Source organism: Notamacropus eugenii, chromosome 5 (genome assembly GCF_028372415.1).
Source record: "Notamacropus eugenii isolate mMacEug1 chromosome 5, mMacEug1.pri_v2, whole genome shotgun sequence".
NCBI classification, from domain to species: Eukaryota; Metazoa; Chordata; class Mammalia; order Diprotodontia; family Macropodidae; genus Notamacropus; species Notamacropus eugenii.
Window position 1 is genome coordinate 58626825 of NC_092876.1, and position 22191 is coordinate 58649015.

The 22191-nt window shown below is 49.2% G+C and overlaps 1 protein-coding gene across 2 annotated transcripts in view; it reads right to left on the minus strand.

The window, feature by feature from the left end:
- Positions 1 to 22191, minus strand: part of IFFO2 (intermediate filament family orphan 2) — a 59674-nt gene that overhangs the window by 5515 nt on the left and 31968 nt on the right. Inside the window, exons 2-8 of one of the 2 annotated variants that reach the window (XM_072609093.1) lie at positions 11542 to 11602; positions 10130 to 10225; positions 7871 to 8011; positions 5581 to 5720; positions 2231 to 2351; positions 1448 to 1540; positions 643 to 773 (exon numbers count right to left, since the gene is read on the minus strand). In XM_072609093.1, coding sequence (XP_072465194.1) covers positions 643 to 773; positions 1448 to 1540; positions 2231 to 2351; positions 5581 to 5720; positions 7871 to 8011; positions 10130 to 10225; positions 11542 to 11602 — 783 coding nt within the window. The remainder of the gene's footprint in view (positions 1 to 642; positions 774 to 1447; positions 1541 to 2230; positions 2352 to 5580; positions 5721 to 7870; positions 8012 to 10129; positions 10226 to 11541; positions 11603 to 22191) is intronic. The other variant, XM_072609094.1, reaches the window with a different exon arrangement.

Below are 22191 nucleotides of genomic sequence, written 5' to 3' on the forward strand. Positions count from 1 at the left end.
ACCCTGGGCAAGTCACTTAACCCTATTTGCCTCTATTTTCTCATCTGTAAAATGAGCTAGAGAAGGAAATAGCAAACCACTCCAGTGCCTTTGCCAAGAAAACCCCAAATGGGGTCATGGATTCGAGAGGTGGAAGGACCTCAGCAGCCACCTATACCTGAAAGGAATCCCCAGTGTAACACACCCCAAAACTTGTCATCCTGTGTGTGTTCTCCAATGACAGGGGACTCACCCCTCTCTCAAAACAGCCCGTTCCACTTTGGGACAGATCTTGGTGGTGGGAAGTTGCCTAAATTTCTTTCTTTACTGCATTCACCCATTGCCCTGGGGCTGAACAAAAATGAGGGGGAGAATGATCTTATCATCCTGTGCCCTGGACATCCCGCCTCTGGAACACAGAGACCAGCTCCAGAGGTCATAGTTTAAAATGTCTATTACAATCTGGGGCATGTTCACAGCCTCTGGGAAGGCCTGTATGAAGACTCCCAAGGCATGGGGGGGAGCCCCCAGCCCACTACTTCATTACTGACTAGCTCTGGTTATTAAGAAATCCCTGGTTCTGAGGAGTTTCCCAACAATGCGGAAGGGGAGGGGAGTTGGAGTGGCTGCATCCCTCCCTCAGGGTGGCCCCTGGCCCTCTACCTGTCTGCAGAACCCTTGATAAGCCGGCGGCACGTCTCCATCTGGACATCCAGGCCTCTCTTCATGCTACACATCTCCATGTACTCATGCAAGTGGCGGTTCATGTCGCTCTTGGCTGTAGCGAGTTCCAACTAGAAGGAAACAAAACCACACATTCTTGCAATAGCCAGTTTATTAAGCTCATTTGTAAAACGAGAGTTGAAGGGACAGATGAGGCAAGGACAAAGTCGGGCCTTGAACACAAACTTTGGAAGTTCCACTCTGGTCCTTTTCTCATAATGCCATGAAACTGCAAATGGTCCTCACCCATGCTTGGAGCTCCCTGGTGTGAAAATACTTTCTCCCAATGCAGACAAGTAACCTATGTGTCACTTCTTGTCTCAGAGGGTTGTCTGGGGGTGCTGAGATGTCACACGGCCAGCGTGGGCAGAGGCAGGCCATGAATTGGGGTCTCCCTGGCTCTAAGCCTCTCATTTCAATAATTAACACTGTTATTAACTGTTATCACATCTATTAAGGAAGCTTTCCCTGACTAATCTGGCCCAGTTCTACTCACCACAAATATTCCACTTTCAGTATTTGTAGATTCAGTTTACCCTAGTGTATGTACTGGTCTGGGCATCCCAGAGTCTTTTTAATGTGTCTCTCCCTTCTCACCCCCGGATGGATTATCAGCCTCCCCAAGAGCAGAACCCCAGCCTCCTCTTTCTTCAGTTAACAGCAGCCCCCACGTGGATGGGGCAGCCCCACACATGGGACATTAAGCACAAAACAACTCTTCCCAGGACTCTCTGTCAGTCCTCACCTCAATCTGGCCTATTGTCTCCTGGTACTCCTTGTCTCTTGTCTTGAAGAAGGATTCAGTTTCATGAATCAAGTTGCCCAAATTTTCCTCTTGCTAGAAAGATGAAAGCAAGAAGCAGATTAGCTAGTTAGGGGGACAGATCTTGGAATTCTGTGGGGTCCTGGAGTAGTGATCCATGAGATGAGATGGAGCATGAGAACTAGAATGAAACTTAGAACACTGAACATCAGAACTGGAAAGGGCCTTAGGATCTAGAACATCTGAGCTAGGAAGGTCTTAGAACCCAGAACATCAGAGCTGGGAGGACCCTTAGAACACAGTGTCAGAGCTGGGAGGGGCCTTAGAACACAGACTGTCAGAGCTGGGAGGGCCCTTAGAACACAGACTGTCAGAGCTGGGAGGGCCCTTAGAACACAGGGTGTTACAGCTGGGAGGGGCCTTAGAACACAGAGTGTCAGAGCTGGGAGGGGCCTTAGAACACAGAGTGTCAGAGCTGGAAGGGCCCTTAGAACACAAGATGTCAGAGCTGGGAGGGCCCTTAGAACACAGAGTGTCAGAGCTGGGAGGGGCCTTAGAACACAGACTGTCAGAGCTAGGAGAGGCCTTAGAACACAGGGCGTCACAGCTGGGAGGGGCCTTGTGAATGCAATGCAGCTCCCCCAAAGAAGAACTTCAGCCCTCCCCAGTTCAGCCTTTACCCAGAAGGGAATCAATGGGAGGAGGGCACTGGACTGAGGGAGGATACTCGCTATCTCAAGAAGGGAATCGTGCATCCTTGCTCACCTCTCCCTGCAGATCAATGGATGGGTTGCAGTTGGTAAAGTCCTCCCAGAGCAGCAAAGTGTCCTCGTTCTCTTCCCATGTCAGGCTGTCACAATCGTCATCAAAGTCAAAGGTCTCTCTCCTGTGGGGGTGGGGAAAAGGGGCATAAGACCAGAAAAAGAGGTGCTAAGCCAGGAGAGACACCGACTCCTTGGACAACAGACTTCAGGGACCAAACTCTAAGGACACTCTCCTCAGCTTTAATCCTTCCAAGGTGGTGCAGTAGGGAGAGCACTGGGCCTGGAACCAGGAAGACTTGGTTCAAATCCAGCCTCAGACACTTAAGAGCTGTGTGACCCTGGGCAAGTCACAAGTTACCCCTAACTGCCTCAGTTACCTTAACTGTAAAATGGGGATAAAAACACCCATTTCATTGGGTTGAGATCGAATGAAATAATATTATAAAGCACTTAGTACAGTTTCTGGTACTTAGCAGCCGTTTAATAAATACTTATTTCCTTCCCTTCGCAGAATCACAGAATTTTATTTTATTGCTGACAGGAACTTTGGAACACAGAATGATAAAATGCAGAATGTCAAGTTGAATTGGGAGGAACATCAGAACCCTGAGTGTCAGATTGGAGAGGAACCTTAGAACAGGGAGTGTCAGAGATTATCTAATCCAGCCCTAGCATTTGACAGATAAAGAAAATGAGGTCCATGACTTTCCTAACACCACCCAGAAAATAAGAACTAGATCTCAGGGCCCCTTTCTACATCACCCCACTGCCTCCCAAAGTTCCTTGGCCTGTCATTAAATATTTCACTGTCACAGACCCAAGGACAAGACAGGGCTCACTTTTCCATTTTATTGAGAAGCAGGTCTCTAGAATGCTGGGCAAACTGCTTCCACCGGGGTCAACTTTTCCACAGGGTAAAGGGGGAGGGGGTAGTTCAAGATTCAGATTTCAAGACTGGTCAAGACCTGGGAGGCAATTCCCAATTGTGCCTCCAGGTGTCTCTGTAAATTCAGGGACTGGGGCCTGGAGAGAGCAGCAGGGATGGCTCCATGGGAGAGAAGTGGGCAGGAGGGAGCCGAGGTGGCTCTGCTCTGGGGCCTGCCTCCCTCTCTCCCTCAACACTCTGCTTCCTTTTGAGTGTCTCTGCTCCCAGAGAAGCCAGAGCTGGGAAGGGGAGGTCAGGGCCCTGGGCAGGACCCCGGGGGTTCGGCCACAAGGGGGTGGCCTTATCTGGGGGCCAGAGAAAGCTGATGGCCTCCTCCCCCCCACATCTACAGGGCCCCCAAGCCCAGCCCTTCTCCACATTGACAGTGTCTGGGCTTGGGAACCAAACCAACTGATTTTAATCAGAACAAAATGGTATTCAAAGCCCAGGGCCCCAGTGGAACTTGCCCTTTCATTTTTTAAAATAAGTTTTATTCATGTTTTGTATTTTTATGTCCTGATCCCTACCAAAGGAGCCATCCCTCTGAACAAAATAAAAAAAATGGGGAAAACCAATGGCCCTCCTCTGACGGCGTCTCCTGCCCACAAGGCGCCCTATGTCAGTGGGGCACTTTATTCTGTGTCCTTGTAGGTGTCTATTGATTAATTCCCCCCTTTCGTTGCAGGGACGGAAGGGTTCTGCGGGTTAGACAGAAATGGCAAGCAGAACCACCTGCATTTCCTCCTAGAGGAATGGAGGAGTGAGCAAGACAGACGTTGGCTTGAAAAGAAATTGGGGAAGGGATGGATAAAGGTGAAAGTGGAGCAAGATTCAGTGTGGGGCTGATCAGGCAGAGAGCAGACAACTGTTGTGGGTTCAACCTCCAAATATGCCAGTCTGTCTTCCACTTTGCCCCTAACCCTGGTCAGCTATGAGGGGGAGAGAGCTAAAGATGCCTTTCTGTCAACTCCCTCCCCCCCAAAGCTGCTTCACTACCCCGCTGGCAAGGAGGAAGTCTTCTCCATAGGCCCAGAATAGCCATAAATATCCCCTGTTGTCACCACCTTTGCCCTTAGAAGCCCTAGTCTGCTTCTGAACAATCTGGCCTTTTGGGAGATTCATTAAGTCATCAGAAACAGTCTTCTCAGGACAATCCCGGAGCTGGAAACACTCCTCTCCCCTGGGGCATGAGCACTTCCTCCCTCCCCCTCCTTTCAGACTCCACTTCCTTTCCCCAAGATTCCAGGGAAGGGAAGGAGACCCAGAGAGCAGTCACCATCATGATTATGATGAGTAACCATGTATGTTCCCGTGAAAGAAAAGATGGGAGCAAGACATAGATAGAGGGACAGATCTAGATAGCTAGATAGTTGGAGTTCCAACAGCATCCTTGCCAGGTCGAGGGAAGTAAGTCAGGCCCCGTGGAGTCAACCAATGGGATCATACAGACAAGAGACACATGTACCAAGCAAAACACTGTCTTAACAACTGCTCTCTCTGTCCTCTCCCCTCCCCTCCTCTCTTTTCCTTTCTTCTTGTCAATCTCCTCTCTCTCTTTTCCTCCCTCCCTCCCTCCTTTCTGGAACTCTTCACTTGTTTGGGAATCTCCCTGTCCCTTCTCCCATTACATTTTGCATTTTTATATCTCTTAGGATCACAAATCTAGAGTTAGATGAGATCTCAGAGACCATCTGGCCCAGAGATTCTTTATCTGGAGGTCCACAAACTTAAAAACAAAGACAACTACTTCAACATTAGGGTTATCTTTGTGCTCTTCTGCATTTTATCACCCAGGGGCTACTCCAGACCCTGCCAGAGGGGTCCAGGACATAAAAATGTTAAGACTGCCATGATCTAGTCCAAATCTCTCATTTTACAGGGAAGGAAACTGAGACCTGGGGAGGTTAGTAACTGGTAGCATCTTCTTAACCTGCAAACCAGTATATCCTGCCTCCCTCTCTAAAAAAGCAACCCTGGAGTTCATGTTCTATATAGCTCTTTAGGGCTGCTAAAGGGGCTCCTTCACAAGGGCAGAGGGAGCAGACAAATGAAGCATCATCACCACCACCATTTCACGGATGTGGAAACCAAGACTCAGGGATCTGCTCAGGTCAGACACTTAGGAAGCAACGGAGATGGGATTTCAGTGGATCACAGGTCTTTGATCTGCCTAGCATTAAAGTGCATGGGCCAGGGTCAGGCCCATGGCTAGCTGTTAAGTAGCAGAGCCAGGGTCAGGACCCAGCTCTAGAACTGGTCACCAACTCCTTTATTTTACAAATGAGGAAACTGAGGCCCAGGGAAGTGACAGAATCAGTCAAGGTTATGCTTGGAGTAAGCATTGAGGTGGAATTTGAACCCAGGTCCCAACTCCAGGGTCAAGATTCTTTTCAGTGAACCCCCAAGTACATCCCATAAGTACTCACAGCTGGTTGAACATTCGCTTCATTTCATCCGTGATGTTCATGGAGCTAACCTCATCATCTGACAACCTGGTGACCTCCCCATCCTGCTCAGAAATGTCATCCTCTGTGGTTACCTTACGGTCTTTCTTCTTGGATGCTACCTGAACCAGGGAAGGAAGTGAAAGGAGAGGTGTGACTGGAAGGCTCTACCTAGAGTGAGAGAAGGAGTTGGGAGGACCAGGAAGGATGGGAGAGGGGAGCTGCTCCCCCTCTGGGGCAATGGATGGAAAGCAGTTGAGGCCAGCCACGGCCAGGGCCAAGCAGTAAGAGCTCACTACAAAGCAGGCAGGCGGACGTTAGCAAACAGCGTGAGGGGAAGAAAGACCACCATGGCAGAAGACCCCCTGACCTACCCTCCCTTTGAGGCCCACTGTCCACAAAAGAGCTTCCTGAGACTGCCTTCCCCAAAGGGAACGGAATGGCAGGACAGAGACATCAGGGAACAAGACAGGCCGGGTGAGATCCAGAACCCAGAACCCAGACCCACAGAGAAAAACCACTCCCTGTTTCCTGGGGGTCTCTGACGACATGCAGACAGGAGGATGGGGCGGCAGGATACACAAAGCTTGAAGATACAAACAGAGGAGCTGGCCTTTGCCTCTTCAAGTTCCTTCCACTGGCTATTTGGATTGGTGGGGAGGGGAATAAACTTCCTCCAACAATGATATCTTTGCACCCTGCCTCCCTCCAAGTCCACAGTCACACACTTAAAAGCAATAGCATATCCCTTCCCCCTGAAATCAAGCAAAAGCCAAACCAAAATTCCCACGTCAAAAAGAGCAGCTTCCCCCAAACAGAAGCAAGCTATGGAAAGGCCACAAACTGTCCAGCAGGCTGGGTTTGCCCAAAGAGTCATCAGCCCCTCTCTCCCTCTCTCTCTCTCTCTCTCTCCCTTTCTCCCTCTCTTCCCACCGCCAACCCCCCACATACACACACACATACACACACACACATACACACACACACACACATTTATTAGTGTCTCAGTTAGGTCACTTGGGTCTGGAACTATACTTGGTCAGAGAGGGGACAGATCAATTAATGTCAAAGGATTCCTCTTTCAAACTTAGGTTCTGATTACTAGCTCACCCATGCCTGGCCCTAGCTCTTTGGGGTCAGAGTCCCAAAATGGCAGGAAGAGGACCCAGCCCTGGAAATCAACCAAACCCAGCAGCTCCACTGTCAGGCAGCAAATAGTACTAAGTGGAACAAAGATGCCACCACAGGCTCAGAAGGCAAGGACTGTGGATTGGAAGTCAGGAGCCCCAGATCTGGGTTCCAGCCCTGCCACTAACTTGGATGACCTTGAAGTAGTGGAACACAGAGCAAAGGAAGCCTGATTTAGAGTCCAAAGACCTAGGTTTGAATGCTTACTACCTTTGTGACCTTAGCCAAGTCACTGGGCCTCGGTTTCCTTTTCAGTTGAAGAAAGGGACACTTGCACTCAACCTAGGAACCTAACTCACTCCTCCATTCTGTGCCTGTTTCTTCCTCTGTCAAATGAGAGCATTGAACTAGATGACCAGCAAGGTCCCTACCAGCTTTAGAGCCATAATTCTAAACTCCATGTTTTCTCACTGGCTTTCCATTTCCTCTTCTGTAAAATAATGGGCTTGAACTAGATACAAAGCCACCATGGTCTGTTTAGAATCTATAATTCTAAAATCCTACGCCATTTTTTCTTCACTGACTCAGTCTCCTTCTCTGTAAAATGATGGGACTGGACTTTGCAAAACCTGTAACTGTGAGAATGGACCATGGGAATCAAGAAAAACCAGAGGAGACATAAGGACACTGGAAGGCTACCTTCTCAGGGAGAAGGGGAAAGGGTTCTGAGAGTTAAAGACAGGGGCTTATTCTTAGCTAGATTGGCTAGGATGTCCTGAGGTCTCTTCCAACCCTAAGACCTCACTACGATTCTGTGAACCTGTGGGCCAAGACCCAGACTGGCCATCAAGCAACTAGGTTGGTTTTGCTTTGTCTCTAAAGAGGTCATTCCTCTTCTCTGGGATTCAGTTTCCTTATCTGTAAAATGAGGAAGAACTCTGAGTTTACTTCTAGCTTTAGTTCTGTGGTTCTAAGTCACTTTCCCTCTCTCTGGGACTCATGTCCTCATTTGTAAATGAGGAAGGTCAGAGAAGATGACCTCTAAAGTCTCTTCCAGCTCAAACTCTGGGATCCTAAGTCACTTTCTGGAGAGAGGGGTGGGACCAGGGCTGGGAGGTGGTGAGGGTTGGGAGGCCCTGTTCACCTGAAAGATCTTGGACACGTCTTCTGAGTTCCGCTGCTGTGCGACATCGCACAGCTTGGCCGTGATATCGATTCGCCGGCAGATATCCATGTCCACCTTCATGGCCTTCTCTTGGATCTTTGTGTCCAGGTCTGTCATGGGCTGCAGGGAGGATAGTATGGGGGTTACATGAGTTGGGGGTGGGGGAAAGGACCAGAGACTGGTAGGGGCTTATCCCCACCACACAGAACTCCTTTCCCAGCCTAGTGGATGAGTGAATGGTGGCGGGGGGAGAGGGAGGGCCTTAGAACTGGGGGGATTACCCCCCCAGAGCCTGTGGGGAAATCTCAACTCTTCCAAATTGGGAGGGATCAGCCTTCACAAGAGTCCCTGGAAACTGTCCTGTGGTCGACATCATGAGGCTATGACTGGCTTGACTTAAGGCCTCCCACCCTGCTCCAACGTAGGCCTACAAAGGCTCAAGATTTCTCAGCCAGGGGACTGCAGCTCTGGCTAAAGACTGGAAGGCATCTTCTCTCTCATCTCAGCAGTTATACAGAGACTGTGAGTTGTGTTAATTAAAAAAAAAAAAAAAAGAAGAAGAGTCCAAACCTGTTGAAAGATTGTCATTCTTCCCCACCCACCAAGGCAGGCTCCATTTCACACAGAGCCCCAAGAAAGACAGATAAGAGACTAGAGATGGGGACTTGTTACCCATGGTTTCGTCCCCACCCTGACAACCAAATCCATAGGTCCGAGGCACTGTCCCCCCGCCCCTCCATCCACAGACATCCTTCAGTGGCCCAACTCGCCCATGAGAGACAGAGAAGGTATGCCCAAGGAAGGCCAGGGTGGATGACCAGCCTCCATCCCTGCCAGTGAGGACATCAGCAGCATAGGGGCCTGCCCCTTACTTTCATCCTCCACTCAGCTGACTGGAGCTGATTCATTCTGGCTTCTTTGGGTGCCCATTTCATGAGGCTTTGGCAGTACCATCTCTCCTCAGTAGGGCTGCTCCCTGGAGAAAGGGAATCTGGGGACCTCAAAGGAAGGGAATCACAAGGTTTCCCTGCTTAAGAACAGGAGGGGAGGGGGTTTTCTTTTACACATAAGGTTCTCTGGAGGGGAAACACAAACCCTGCTTGGGCACAGGATGTGGCATATTCAACCTTCTCCTCCATAGCAGAAGACCATGAGCCTTTGCTCACAACATTCCCCCACCTCCAACATCTGGATTGCCTGTCCTCCCAACTCTTCTCTTGTTTTCATACTCATCCTTCAAAGTCCAACTCAAATTCTACCTCCTCCCAGGAGCCTTCCTGGTCAATAAAAATTTCCTCTCTCAGATGTCCCATAGCATTTTATTAGGCCTTTGTCTAAGGCATTCTTCGTTCATTATTGGGTTTTTTCCATTTGTGGTTTATTCTCCTTCTAAATGGTAAGCTCTATGGGGAAGGGAATAGATCTCTTTTTAATTTTCTCTCTCCCCTAGTTCAGAGAACAGTATAGACTTTTTCTATTAAATAAAGTTTGTGTCCTGTTTGGACCCAGATTGTATACCAGGGTGGTCAGAGGTCAGGAGACAAAAAAATGTCTCTCCCAGCCTGAGAGAGGAAGATTCTTCCTGAAATAACTCCCCATACCTAGGACTGCTCCTTGTCCCTAGCTGGATCCCATAGACTTTCAGGGAACTCAAGTCAGTCCTAGTCAAGTGCTGCTATCCCACAGTTTGGAAAGAAAGTTTCAAGTCCAAGACCCAGCTGGGGCTGGAGGAGAAGGAAGGCCAGATATGTGAGCTCTCCCTTTCCCCTTCTTCGGGAGAGGAGAGTGAGCTGGACCATAACAACTCCCCTGCACAGGCCCCTGGGCCCAAGGTCACCTGTGCAGCACCCTGTGCTGGGGATCCTCTACTGAAAAATACTCAAATCAGTCACTCCATCAAAAGGAGCCCTCAAGGCCATGGGGTAAGCAGCAGGTGAATGCATCTCTACACAGACCAAAAAGGAAGAGGAGAGGGAGGGAGGAAGGGAGAGGGATGGGCTGAGGGGGCATTAGGGGAGGGCAGGGTGAATGAATGGTCTCTGATGCATCTGTCATCAAGTCAAACGCAGCCAGGATACTAACTATGAAGCAATGCCCACAACTGGACCGGACAGATGGACAGTCTGACCCTGGTGGTGAATGAAGCCGCCTGCATGATGGGGTGGGAAAGAAAGGAAGGAAAGGTCATGCCACCCAGGATGGAGGGGCAGGGACGAGGTGGGTGGGGAGAGCACTTACATCACTCATCAGCCCCTTAAACACCACCAGCTCAGCCTTCAGCCGCTCGATCTTCTCATTCATCTCCTCCTGGATGGCCTCAGCCTCCTGGGCCGCCTGGGATCCGGGCAGGGGTGGTAGGGGAAGGCGGGGAGGCAAAGGGGAAGGAGATAGCAAAAGTTAAGGAGGTTCTGACAACTGGAGGGGAGCAGCACCAGCTGGAAGGAACAGAGAGCTGCCCATCCCATTATCTTCAGAGCATGAGCCTACGCAAGGCTCGGCACAATCACATCGCAGACCTTCCCGGCTCACCCTGCTCCAAGGCAGGGCCCAGTCAGAGGAAATGGAATAATTATATGAACAAGGTATTGCTCAAAACCACCCAGCAAGAGAAGCAACGTGAACATCATCAGCCTATTTTTGTGTGCTGTCTCCCCAAATGGGACAGGGAACCCCTTGACCCTAGCAGGCCTGGCATAGGAAATGCTTAAAAAATGTTGACTGGATTGGATTACTGGATTGGGATGGATTATCCTTGTTTTACAGATGGGGAAACTAAGATTCATGGAGAGCTACTCAGCTAGTCAGGGCCCAGTTTTGAAATCAAGTCTTTTGATTATAAAGGCACCCATACTGTCTTTCAAGATGGGAGTCAATGGAAGTAGGGAATTAGGGGTAGGAGGTGACAGGCAACTCCTCTTGGTTTAGAGTCAGGCTTAGTGGAGATCCCTTCTGTTGGCAAGGCATGTTTGCTCATGTGTGCGCTCTCTCTCTCTAACTAGGTACTGTTAGCTTCATTTTTCACAAGCCCCAGAAAGACAGGGTCACATAAATAGTGGGGCTGGTATTAAAAAAAAAAAAAAAAGAGGAGACTTCTTAGCCTGGAAGTCTATTGACTGAACCCCATTGGTGGGGCCCTTAACTCTAGAGGAGGAGCAGGGAGAATCTTCCTTAAAGGAAATGACCCCTAGCCTTAAGGCTCAGGATCTGGAAGAAATGATCCTCCAAGAATCTCAAAGTTAAAGGCTCCCAGACTATCAGAGTGGGAAGGGACCTTCGATAGTATCCTGGGCACCCCCTTTGATTTACAGATGGGGAGACAGAGGCCCAAACAGGGGAAGTCATTCACCCACTCACCCAGTGGCAAGGTTACAAGATCATAACCCAGGTTTCTTGATTCCCCATTGGGAGTATGCTTATCATAGGACAGACTTTCTGCGCATTTGTAGGTGCGTTAGAGGTGAGCAAGGTGAAACCCTTCCCAGTTCCCAATAACAAAATACAGGAAAAGTCCCTCAGTCCCACAATCCGTCAGAACCAGCTCTGTTCTCCTTCTCCAAAAGGTGCCGGGGTGAGGTGGGGGGTGCTTTGTCCCTCCTTATTTGGGGGAGCCCCGCCCCCTGTCATCTTGGGGCACTTCATGGGGCTCTTACCTCCTGGAGTGTCTCCACCATGGTCTCCAGATTCATTCGTTTGGCCAGTTCCTCCTCCCATCTGAAAGAGACAGGAAATGTCACCAAGTTATTATTATCATTATTAGGAGATAAGGGTGGGGGCAAGCTGAAGGCTGAGGGCAGATGTGATTCCCCATCCTGACCCTAAGGGAACAAAGACAATACAGAAAAGGCCAACTCCAAGCCCACTTAGCCATGCAGTGGGGCAGTGGCAAGAATGCTGGACGATGGTTCGAATCCTGTCTCTATCCCTTATTCATTGTATGACGTGGGGCAGAGGTTGCTGCCTCTCTGGACCTCAGTTTTCCAGCTATAAAACGGGGAGAATCACCCATGCAGCCTCTACCTCACAGTGCAGAGCTGGAGGATAGTACTTGGTAAAATAGTGGAGGAATATATATTTCATGTGGGCAATGTGTGTCCATACATCCACGGCCCACACATCCATGGGCACTGTCTCCCCCATCACAAGGAAAGCCCCTGGACAGCAGGACCCTCTGGATCTCCAGCACTTAACACAGGGCCCGGCAGGCACTTAATAAACATTTGTTGATTGATCAGCTGAATGTAGGTGATGATTATAACTAACAGATCACCAAAGTGGTTTGGGGGTTAGGTCTCAGGAGCGCTCTTCAGGAAATGATGCCACAGCAGAGTTCAATGGAAACAGGCCTGGATTTGGGGACAGACTTGGATTCAGATCCTGCCTGTGTAACCTCAGGCAGGTCACTGGGCCCCTTTGGGTCTCAATCCCCCTCAAGAGCTAAATGAAGAGGTTCAACTAAATGGGCTCTTCCAGGTCCCAGCCCAGGGTCTCTCCACTTTGTGAGAAATCCCAGTTCTCCACTGATAAAATTTAATCAGTGCTTGTTGACTGACTGATGGATGGATGCCTGGTTTCTTTGATTTGATCGCCATAACTCACAAGTACTCTCCATGAGACAAGCCTGTGAGGTATATGGTACTGCTGCCCCAATTTCACAGACAGGCGGTGAGGTGACTAGTCTGAATTCATGTAGGTTTAGAATGTTGGGGTTGAAACTAGAACCCAGGTCTTCTGACTCTCAAACCAGTGCTCTTATCCACTGTAGCACAACTGGAGTAGAAGGCATTCGTTCACTTAATAAACACCTCTAGTTTGTCAGGTACTGTGCTAGGTGCTTGGGGATCCAAACAAAAAAGCAGGCTTCTGTCCTCAAGGATGATACCGGCTCTTCTCCTGACCCTCTCCCCTCCAACCTTGAGGATCTGAGTCATTGCAACAAGCATTGATTAATCGCTTACTATTTGCCACACACTGTACTGGGTACTGGGACAAAAGGGAAATCATCCCTGCCCTGTAGGAGCTGGTGACACTTGGTGATGCCCATTTTACAGGCGAGGAAACTGGGACTAAGTAATGTGTCCACAATCCTCCTCAGCTCCTAAGTGCAGAAAGCTGCATTCTAGGCCAAGCCTTCCTGCCTCTAAGTCTACTCCAATATACCTGCTGCCTCAGGGAAGGTGGGCTTCAGGGAGGGCTAGTCTCCTGGGGCTCACAGACTAAATGACCACAAGGGAGGAAGGAGGTAATGATGCCTAGAGGATGTAGTGCTTAGATTCAAGAATACTATGAAGGGCCTGGTATCCTAGGGGGGTATTGGGAGAGCAGTGAGCACTGGGAGAGCATTGAGACTGACAGAAATCTGAATTCAGAATGTGACTTCAGAAGATCTGGGTCTGAGTCTGGGCTAGGTCACTTGCCAACTGTGACTTAGGGAAGCTGCTGCCTTTCTCAGAGGCTCAGCCCCTTTACAGATAGAAAGGGGATTAGCACACGGGCACTCCTAAGAATGCCAGGGCACTGTTTCCTGAACCAGGGTCTCATACAGAAGCTGGAGCTGCTATTACAGACTTCAGGGGGTACAATTACACTGGCAGAGTCCAGCCCCTGAGGGAATAGGAGGCCTGGCAAGAGGAGGAAAGCCTTCATTCGCCCCTCTCCCGCCAGTTCTCTGCAGCCTGGGATGGTGGAGTTCTGAGTGATCTCGGAGCTGCCCTCCCAGACTGGGATGGGTACTCCCCAGCTGACCTTTAAGCAGCTTGATTGTGGGATTTGGTTTGGCTTTTTGCTAATATACCAGCATCCTGCTGGCTGTGCCTGGCGAGCAAAACAGAGTAGGCAGCCAGTCTACATCTCCCTCCACTACACTCTCTCTTTCTCTTTTAAAGTCATCACTGGGGAGATTAAAAATAGGGCAAAGGGAAGAAATGGGCAAGCCTGGCGAGATTCAGTCACATCATCGACTTTTTGGAAACAAGTGTTTGCACACACACACACACACACACCCCACACAAACCACACACACATCACACTCTTACATACACACACACACACACACACACACACACACACACACACACACACACACACACACACACACACACACACACACCACATGGAGGAAAATTCTTCCTTTCCTCCCACTCTGGAGGGAGCCAGGGCAAGGAAGGCAGGCCAGTGCATCTCTGTCTATGTGTCTATCAGGACTCTAGCTAGGAGGGAGCTGTCTGGGACAGGAGTAAAGGGACCTGGAATAGAGGCTGGCAGCCCACACTGTTCCCAAGGAACCTTAGGACACAGAGTGTCAGAGCTAGGGGTGAGGACCTCAAAACACAGGAAGGGAGAAATGGGAAGATCCTTAAAACGTGGGATGTTGGAGCTGAAAGGGACTTGAATGTGAAAGATGAAAAGAACCTTAGAACACAGAATGTCAGAGCTGAATTGAAGCAATGATTTGGATGGGGAGAGAGAAAGAGAAAGCCCCCTAATAAGAAGGAACAGCCCAGGGCTTAAGAAGCAAGGAGAAGTAGAGGGATCTGGAGACAAATCTAAATTTAGAGCTGAAAGAGACCTTGGAGATAACCTAATCCAGCCCTGTCCCTGCATAGAAGGAAAGAAAACCATGAACTAGGGCCAAGAGAGGGGAGATGATTTACCCAAGGTCACACAGCTAGTTAAGGCAGTGGCAGGCTTAGGACTAGAAGATAGGGTATCTGTCTCTAAATCCTGGGGTCTATCCATTGTACCCCGCTGCTGAGAGCAGACCTTGGGAAGGTGCACCAAAACAGGCAGTAACTTACCCTCAAGGAGTGAGAGTGGAAGGGACCACAGAGGGCATCTCATTTAATTTCTTACCCAGTTAGGGGTCAAGATATAAAAGTGGGGGGCAGTTGTCTCAGCTAGGGAGCTGAATCATCCCTTCTTCTGGTCCTGTCCCACTACTCTTGGGAAACAGCCTGACGAGGTCTAGTTTCTAAAGCCAGTGAGGGAGAGGCCCCCAAGACCTCAGCCAATCTGGCCTCCATGGGACTGCTGGTGACCCCTACACGTCACTCCCTCCAGGAGCAGCAGCTCAGCAGCTGGCCTGCCTCAGCTTTCTCCTTTCCCTCTGCTGAAGGGGGACGCTCTGGCACATGATGCCTGAAGGGGTCACAGAGACTCTGTGGTTCTATGACTCTTCACCAATGAAAGCCCCTACACAGGACAATTTTCAGGCTGGAAGAAGGGAAGCGTAACTCTGTGAGTAAAACCCTCTACAAATGTCAAAGTATGCTCCCTTCTCATCAGATTTCTATAAACACTTTGTGAGGGGGGCAGGACCAGTATCAGAACCCCATTTAACAGATGAGGAAACAGAGAGTCTCAGAGAGAATCCAATAACTAGGGAACAGCAGACTGGAGAAGTAGGACCTTAGAACAGAGAGATACCTGGGGCAGGGTTGATCAGAGTTGATTGAACTGCGCAGGGCACAAACAGTATTCCAGCACAGAAACCACTGCGCAGAGCACCGAGCTGGCAAGAATCATTCATTGTACTAGGAAGCTATCAGATGATGAGCTCCCCCCACCCAGTGATTACAGACTAAACCAGGTAAGCTCATCCCACACCAGCTCCACATTCTCAGTGCCCCAGATCTTCCTAACACCCCTCACTGGACCATCAGAGTTGGAAGAGACCTTGAACAGAAACTATCTGAGCTGGAAAGGACCCAAGAACATAGGATGTCAGAGTTGGGAGGACTCTTAGAACCCAGGATGTCAGAGCTGGGAGAGCCCTTAGAACAGATAATGTTGGAGCTGAGAGGATTCTTAGAATAGACAATGTCAGAGCTGGAGGAGAACCTAGGAAGAAGAAATGGGGAAACTGAGGCTCAGAGAGGGGAATCACATAGTGAGTTAGTGGCAAGACAAAAGCTAGGACCCAGGTGTACTGTCTCCCCACACTATGCTTTCCCACTATGCCACACTTTACTGGTGCTTGCCAAACCCTGGGACTGATGATATTTCAGAGTGATAGTCCCAGGTATTTTAATCTCTAAATCCAGGCTGGCTGCTTAGCCTGGTTTCCAGCGCAAGAAGGTTTAAGAAAGAACTCTCATCTAATCCTCTCTCCTTCTTGATGTCAAATCAGCTTTATAGGATAAACTTACTGTCTTTGGGGGACTCTTCCTCTCTCTCCAGAGCAGTCAAGGGCAATTCCTACTTCTTTATTTCAGGCATTGGTAGCAAAGGAACTCTGGGCTTTTTAATGAGCCTGGCATTATAAGACTGGTCAGGTGTGCTCCTTTGGCCCTCTTCAGTCTCCCAGAACACCCCAGCTAAGACACACTTCCTCACATGTGCCTACTTATTGGTCATAGCTCCCTCCACAGCATGGGCTCCTGATGGTCCATCTACCAATGGGTGGCAAGCAGGGTAGTGGAAAGTAGCTTTGGACTGAAAGCCAGGAGACCTAGGTTCGAGTCCCACTCTGCCACCAAATGTGAGATGCTGAGCAAACTGCTTTACTTCTCTGAGCCTCCAATGCCCCTGCTGTAAAGTGAAGGGGTTGGGTAGCGTTTTTCCACTATCACTTTTGGGGCATCCTACTACAATCCAAACTTCTACTGATTCTGAATGTCTTGGAAGCTACGGACTTTACAAGCTGATGTTTCCTTCTCCTCTGGGTTGCTGTCTTCTTTCTGGCTCCTCAGGAGTTTCTCTCTCCAAAGCCATCAATAATAGTCTTAACAAGACCCTACTGTCGTTCTTCTTGGGGATTATGACCCTCTAAGGTTTCTCCCATTTCGAGCATTTTACATTGTAAGCTCCCTTCCAACTCAAATATTCTAGGTTCTGAGCTCCCTCCCAGAGTTGGGATATTCTATGTTCTAAAGACCCTCCCAGACGTCATCTCCTAGCTCTGGCATTTTGTGCTCTAAGATCTTTCCCTATGCTATGTTCAGACAGGAAGCATGGTATAATAAACAGAGTGCTAGAAACAGGGACACCTGAGTTCAAATCCTACCTCAGATACTCATTTACTGTACGACCTTGGACAAGTCACCCATTCTCTCTGGCTCTCAGTTTCTTCATCTGTAAAATTAAGATGTTGGATTTTGTGACCACTAAGGTCACTTTCCAAATCAATCTATCATCCTATGATCCTATTCTAAGGATCCCTCCCAGCTCTGACATTCTGGGTTCTAAGGGACTTCCCATCTCTGATCTTCTGTGTTCTAAGCCCCCTCCCTCCTCATTCAGTGATTTTATGATCAAGAATGGCAAAAAGAAAGATTCCCAAAGACAAGCTGGAGGCAAGATTATTACGGTTCTGATGCTTCATTTAGAAGGCCAGTCTCTCTTGTCTAATAGTGCCATAGACACTCCTCTGTCTGGAATGATAGTTGATGGACTGACAGCTGAAGATAACACCGAAGTTATCCTATTAGAAAGTAAGGTTATAGAGTAAAGGACTAGTCCAGTAAAAAGATGATAGAAAACTTAAGGACAAGGTAACCAAGGAATCCATGTACTTCTACCCTCCTATCTCATATTCATGTCCAGCCAAACAGCACCTTTCTCCCCAGATCATGAAAGAAATACATTAACTTGATCCTCTCCAACATACCCAGTGCAGATTCAAATTTAACATTTTCATTTCATAGGCAAGACAATAAGGCAGGAGAAGGGGGACCAATTAATTAGCTTAAGTTGGTGTTATTTTCCTGTTATGTTTAGACCCTGAATCATAGAGATGGCTTTCAAGTCAGTGCATCCCAAAACTTTTGAGCATATCCCTATTGTTCTCACTTCTCTAAGAAATCCCCCTTCACTCCTCCCAGGCCCCTTAAGACTTTTGGTTTTCCTTCCCAAACTAAGCCTCCCCAAAGGGGCCAGTGCTCATCCCATTCCAGAGATAGAAGGAGTGTCAGGTCAAGTAGCAATCCAAATTTGGCTTGGTCTCCTCCACTGTGGCCAAGAGCTGCATTAGGCTAATGGCTGCTCAGGTTTGCAGTCCTGCCCAGTCATGTCAGCCACCAAGAGGGCCAGTGTGTTCTGACTCAATCCTTTAAGACTCTTCCAGGATACCAAATATCCAAAGAGACATCTAGAACTTCTCTTAAACTCCCTCATTTTAGAGAAGCCAAGGATTTTCTAAAAGAGAATTTCAAGGTCATCTGGTCCATTCCCTAGATTTTATAGATGAGGAAATGAAGGCCCAGGGAAGTTGAGTAATTTCCCCATGGTCACACAGCTAGGCTTCAAATCTCGGTCCTTCTAGGCTCTTCCTACTGTGCTGCTGACTCTCACCATCCATGCCTTCTCACCTGGGATGATTTATGCCCATGTCTTTCCATCAGTTCTTTAGAGGCTGCACCCCCAAAGTACCAGGGCCCCCTCTGCCTTTCTTACTCTTTCATGGATGTCCCATTTTCTTTTAAGGTCACCCCTTCAAAGTCAGTCCTCACTGACAACGTGGTGCTGCCCACTTTTCGCCCCTCACAGTCCTTTGGTCCTACTGTCGTGATTCCTTGGAAGCTGTTATGCTTCTGTGATTCATAGCCAGATGAGTAGGAGACCAGTAGGCACCCCGGAAGTCATGCTGCTCTTTCAGTGCTCTGAAAAGTCTTTCTGCCGCCAATTCGTTAACAGCAAGTCTCCTGGAGATGCTCCTGAGGATGCTGGGGAATAAATGGGGCAGCAGGCTCCGCTGGGAATACAGGCTCTATGAACGGTGCCTTGGGGACATCTAAGAGAGAGAGTCTCAGATAATAGCTCATACTTCCTTAAGGTTCTGCTCCACTCTGGAAGCCAGGGCTGAAGGAGCTCAGAGACTATTTTTTCAATGTTCTAAGATAGATCTAACATTATGTTCTTCCTAGTTCTAGAGGTCTACATTCTAAGTTCCCTTCTAACTAACATTCTATAAGTTTATGATTTCCAATACCATCACTATCCATTTCCACCAGTCTCAAATGCCCTTAGAAAAAAAAAAACAACCAACCAAGCCAGGCACTGGTTTGAAGTAAGCTTTTCCCAAGCAGGATCTCTGCTATGTTAACTCCTTTGGGGAGAAAGGTCAGAGGTCAGGAGAAGCCAGCAGTTTCTTCCTCCCTCCCTGCCCCCCATCTCCCACTCTCCTACAAAAAGGCTGAAAGCAAGAAGAGGGGAAAAAATGGAGAAATCTTTCCTCCAGGCTTCCCACAAATCCCCAAGCCTGGGGGAGGGGAAGTAAAGAGAGCAGGGAGCCGGCAGGAATGTGGAGGTCAATAATGCAGCAGGGAAATGACTCTGCAAAGCTGGCTGGGTCAAGGCTTGGCTGGGCTGCCTGGCTGCTGAGCTCCCGGGAGACCTTCCCCTGCCCAAGGGATTCTTCCAGGCCTGTTGCTCCTTTCCCAGGCACCCAGGGACAGACTCAGAAGCAGCAGATGTGGCTACCTTGCCTTCCAAACCCAGTCTGGGGCTGATAAGACATGGCCCTCCTCTGGGGAGAGCGCCCTTCCTATGACACTATCCCCCTACTCCCAACACAGTAACCCGCAAGCCTGCTCCCCCTCCCCCAAAGACAACCTTCTGGGCCTCCAAGAGACATGGCTCTGGAGGGAAGAGGCTGACAAAGCACAGCCGGCCTAGGCACGGAAATCCATGAAGTCATCGCAGTTGACTCATGCATTTTTCACATCCTGCCCATAAAGAGCTAGAGCTCGAAGAATCCCAGGCCCCTAGATCAGTAGGAATAGGGATTCGAGGAGACTCTGCAACTGGGCCCAGCCCCCAAAGACTTTCAGCTGGAAGCTGGAGCTATCTCTGTAGCAGAAAGGAGACTGGATTTGGGGTGGGAACATTTGGATTTCAATCTGGTCTTTGCTATTGCCTGTGTGACCTTTGACAAGTCATTTTACTACCCCAGGCCTCAGTTTCCTCATTTGTAAAGTGGAAGGAGGGAACTAAATCAGGAGTTCTTAACCTGGGGTCCATGAATTTGTTCTATTAAATATTTCATTACTCTAATTCAATGTAATTGGTTTCCTTTGGAAGTCTGTATATTTACTTCATGCATTTGAAAACATTACTTTGAGGAGTCCATAGGTTTCACCAGATACACAAAAGGGTTAATAATCCTTCATCTGGATGAACTCCACAGTCCAATATTTTGCATCCTAAGGCCCCTGCAAGCTCTGACATCCTACATTCTAACTTTCTTAAATAGACTGTATTCTTTGGGGACCCCATGTTCTCCCTTTACCTACGGCAAGATTCCAAAGAGCTGGAATTTCCTGTTTATAAGCACAAATTTTCTGCTTCCCTCCCCTCCAAACCCCCACCTCAGAGCTTCAAAGCTAGGCAAACAGGGTCTGCAAACTGATCTCTCACCAGGGTGCTACAGAGTACAAAGGCAGCTCCTCCCCCTCAGGCTGGTCTAGGCCAGAGATACCTCGGAGCCTCCCTCTTCCATTACTCAAACTTCTCCCAGCTGGAGACTCCGAGTGATTGGCAGATCTGGCCCGCTGCAGCCATGCCATGGAAGACCAACCAGACTCAGGGCCTGAAGGTCAGGGGCTCCATGACGTGACCTCGAGCTCTCTCTTCCTGTTTAGCCCGAGTCTGCATTGGGAAGGTTGAAGTTTCACCAGCTTCTCCAACATGCAACCACCTCCTTTCCTACACCTAACACGTTTTAACAACTGCCCAGTGGACAAAAATTATCTCTCCTCCAACCCAGCGGCGGAGTTTGTCCTGAGGTGGCTGAGACCCACTGGGTCCTGAGGTCAAATGCCTGAGGTCACTGGCATTTGGATATTGCCTAGTCTGAAGAACATCCATCTCCCTAGGCTGCCTTGTAATAATTATTGTTAACATGTACATAGCATAGTCTGTTCCAAGGCTGGATGCAAATAGCTCCTTTGATACTTATAACAACCCTGGGAGGTAGGTGCTATTATTATCCTCATTTTATAGATAAGGAAACTGAGGCAGGCAGCAGTTAAGAGACCCATCCAAGGTCACACAGCTAGTAAGTATCAGAGGCCACATCTGAACTCAGGTCTTCTTACATCCAAGCTAAGCACTCTGTGTGCTGTAGATCTACCATTCCGCATTCTACTGTAGAACAGTGGACATTGTGATTGTTTGTCTAGCCTCCTGGGCTTTAGAGAATTCTTACAGACAGACATGTGGCTGGGGATAGAGCCATAGGGACCAAAGAATTTCAGAACTAGGAGGGCCCTTAGAACCCAGACTGTCAGGACTGGGAGAACCCTTAGAACAGAGACTGTCAGAGCTGAGAAGGCCCTTAGAACCTAGACTGTGAAGGCTGGGACGGCCCTAAGAACACAGAATTTCAGATCTGGGAGAACCCTTAGAACAGAGACTGTCAGTGCTAGGAGGGCCCTTAGAACAAAGAATGTCAGGGCTGGGAGGGCCCTTCGAACCCATACTGTCAGGACTAGGAGGCACATAGGAGATCATCACTTTACAGATGAGAATAAATACTGAAGCCAAATAGGAAGAATGATTTGCTGATGCTTTAGCTGGAAAGACAGAAATAGAACCCAGACCTCCCAAATCCAGTTCATGGGTCTTCCCTCTGTAAGACTTACACCAGCCCAGGCATCCTCACTCTCAGATGGGAGGGAACACCCCAGCAGTAGGACCCATTGAAGCTGCCAAGCAACTATGGAAGACTGAAACTTGGGGCCTGGTTTGGGGAGCCCTAGGGGTCAAGGGGGGCTGGTGGGGAAGGGGTTGGGGGTGGGGAGGAGGTGGAGGAGCTGTTACGTGTTTGACTCCCTGACTTTTCTCTTGGCACTCTCTTCAGTGCGCACCCTTTTCTAGTTTCGGGGAACTTATTCCCTTGCTGGGCTCCACATGCTGGGTGTGCCATGCGTGGTGCAGGCCAGTGGGAGTGGGACTCATGGCATGTTGGAGCCCATCGACTCTGACTGGCGCATTACTCAAACTAATCCCCCTTCTGTGCCATTCACAGAACTCTGGTTTCTCAGCAGCCTCCTAATCCAGAATTGGCAAAGCCAGGCCTTGGATCCCTGTGCTCTTGGGAGGGCCCTGGGGAAGGAGGGTGGGTGAGAGGGCCTCTCAGGTCCCTTTCCAGATCCCTGATGTAATAATTCTGCAATGACTATGATATTCAGCTCTCACGTCATCTCCGGAGCCAAACTCTCCCATGTCCTTCCTAAAATGTAGATCCTGGGACTCAAGCCCATACTGGAGCTGTGGCATGCATGACTGGGCGGGTGCAGAGGGGCTCCAATCTCTCCTACTACAGACACTCAGCCGCTCAGGCTCAGATCCCATGAATCATGGCG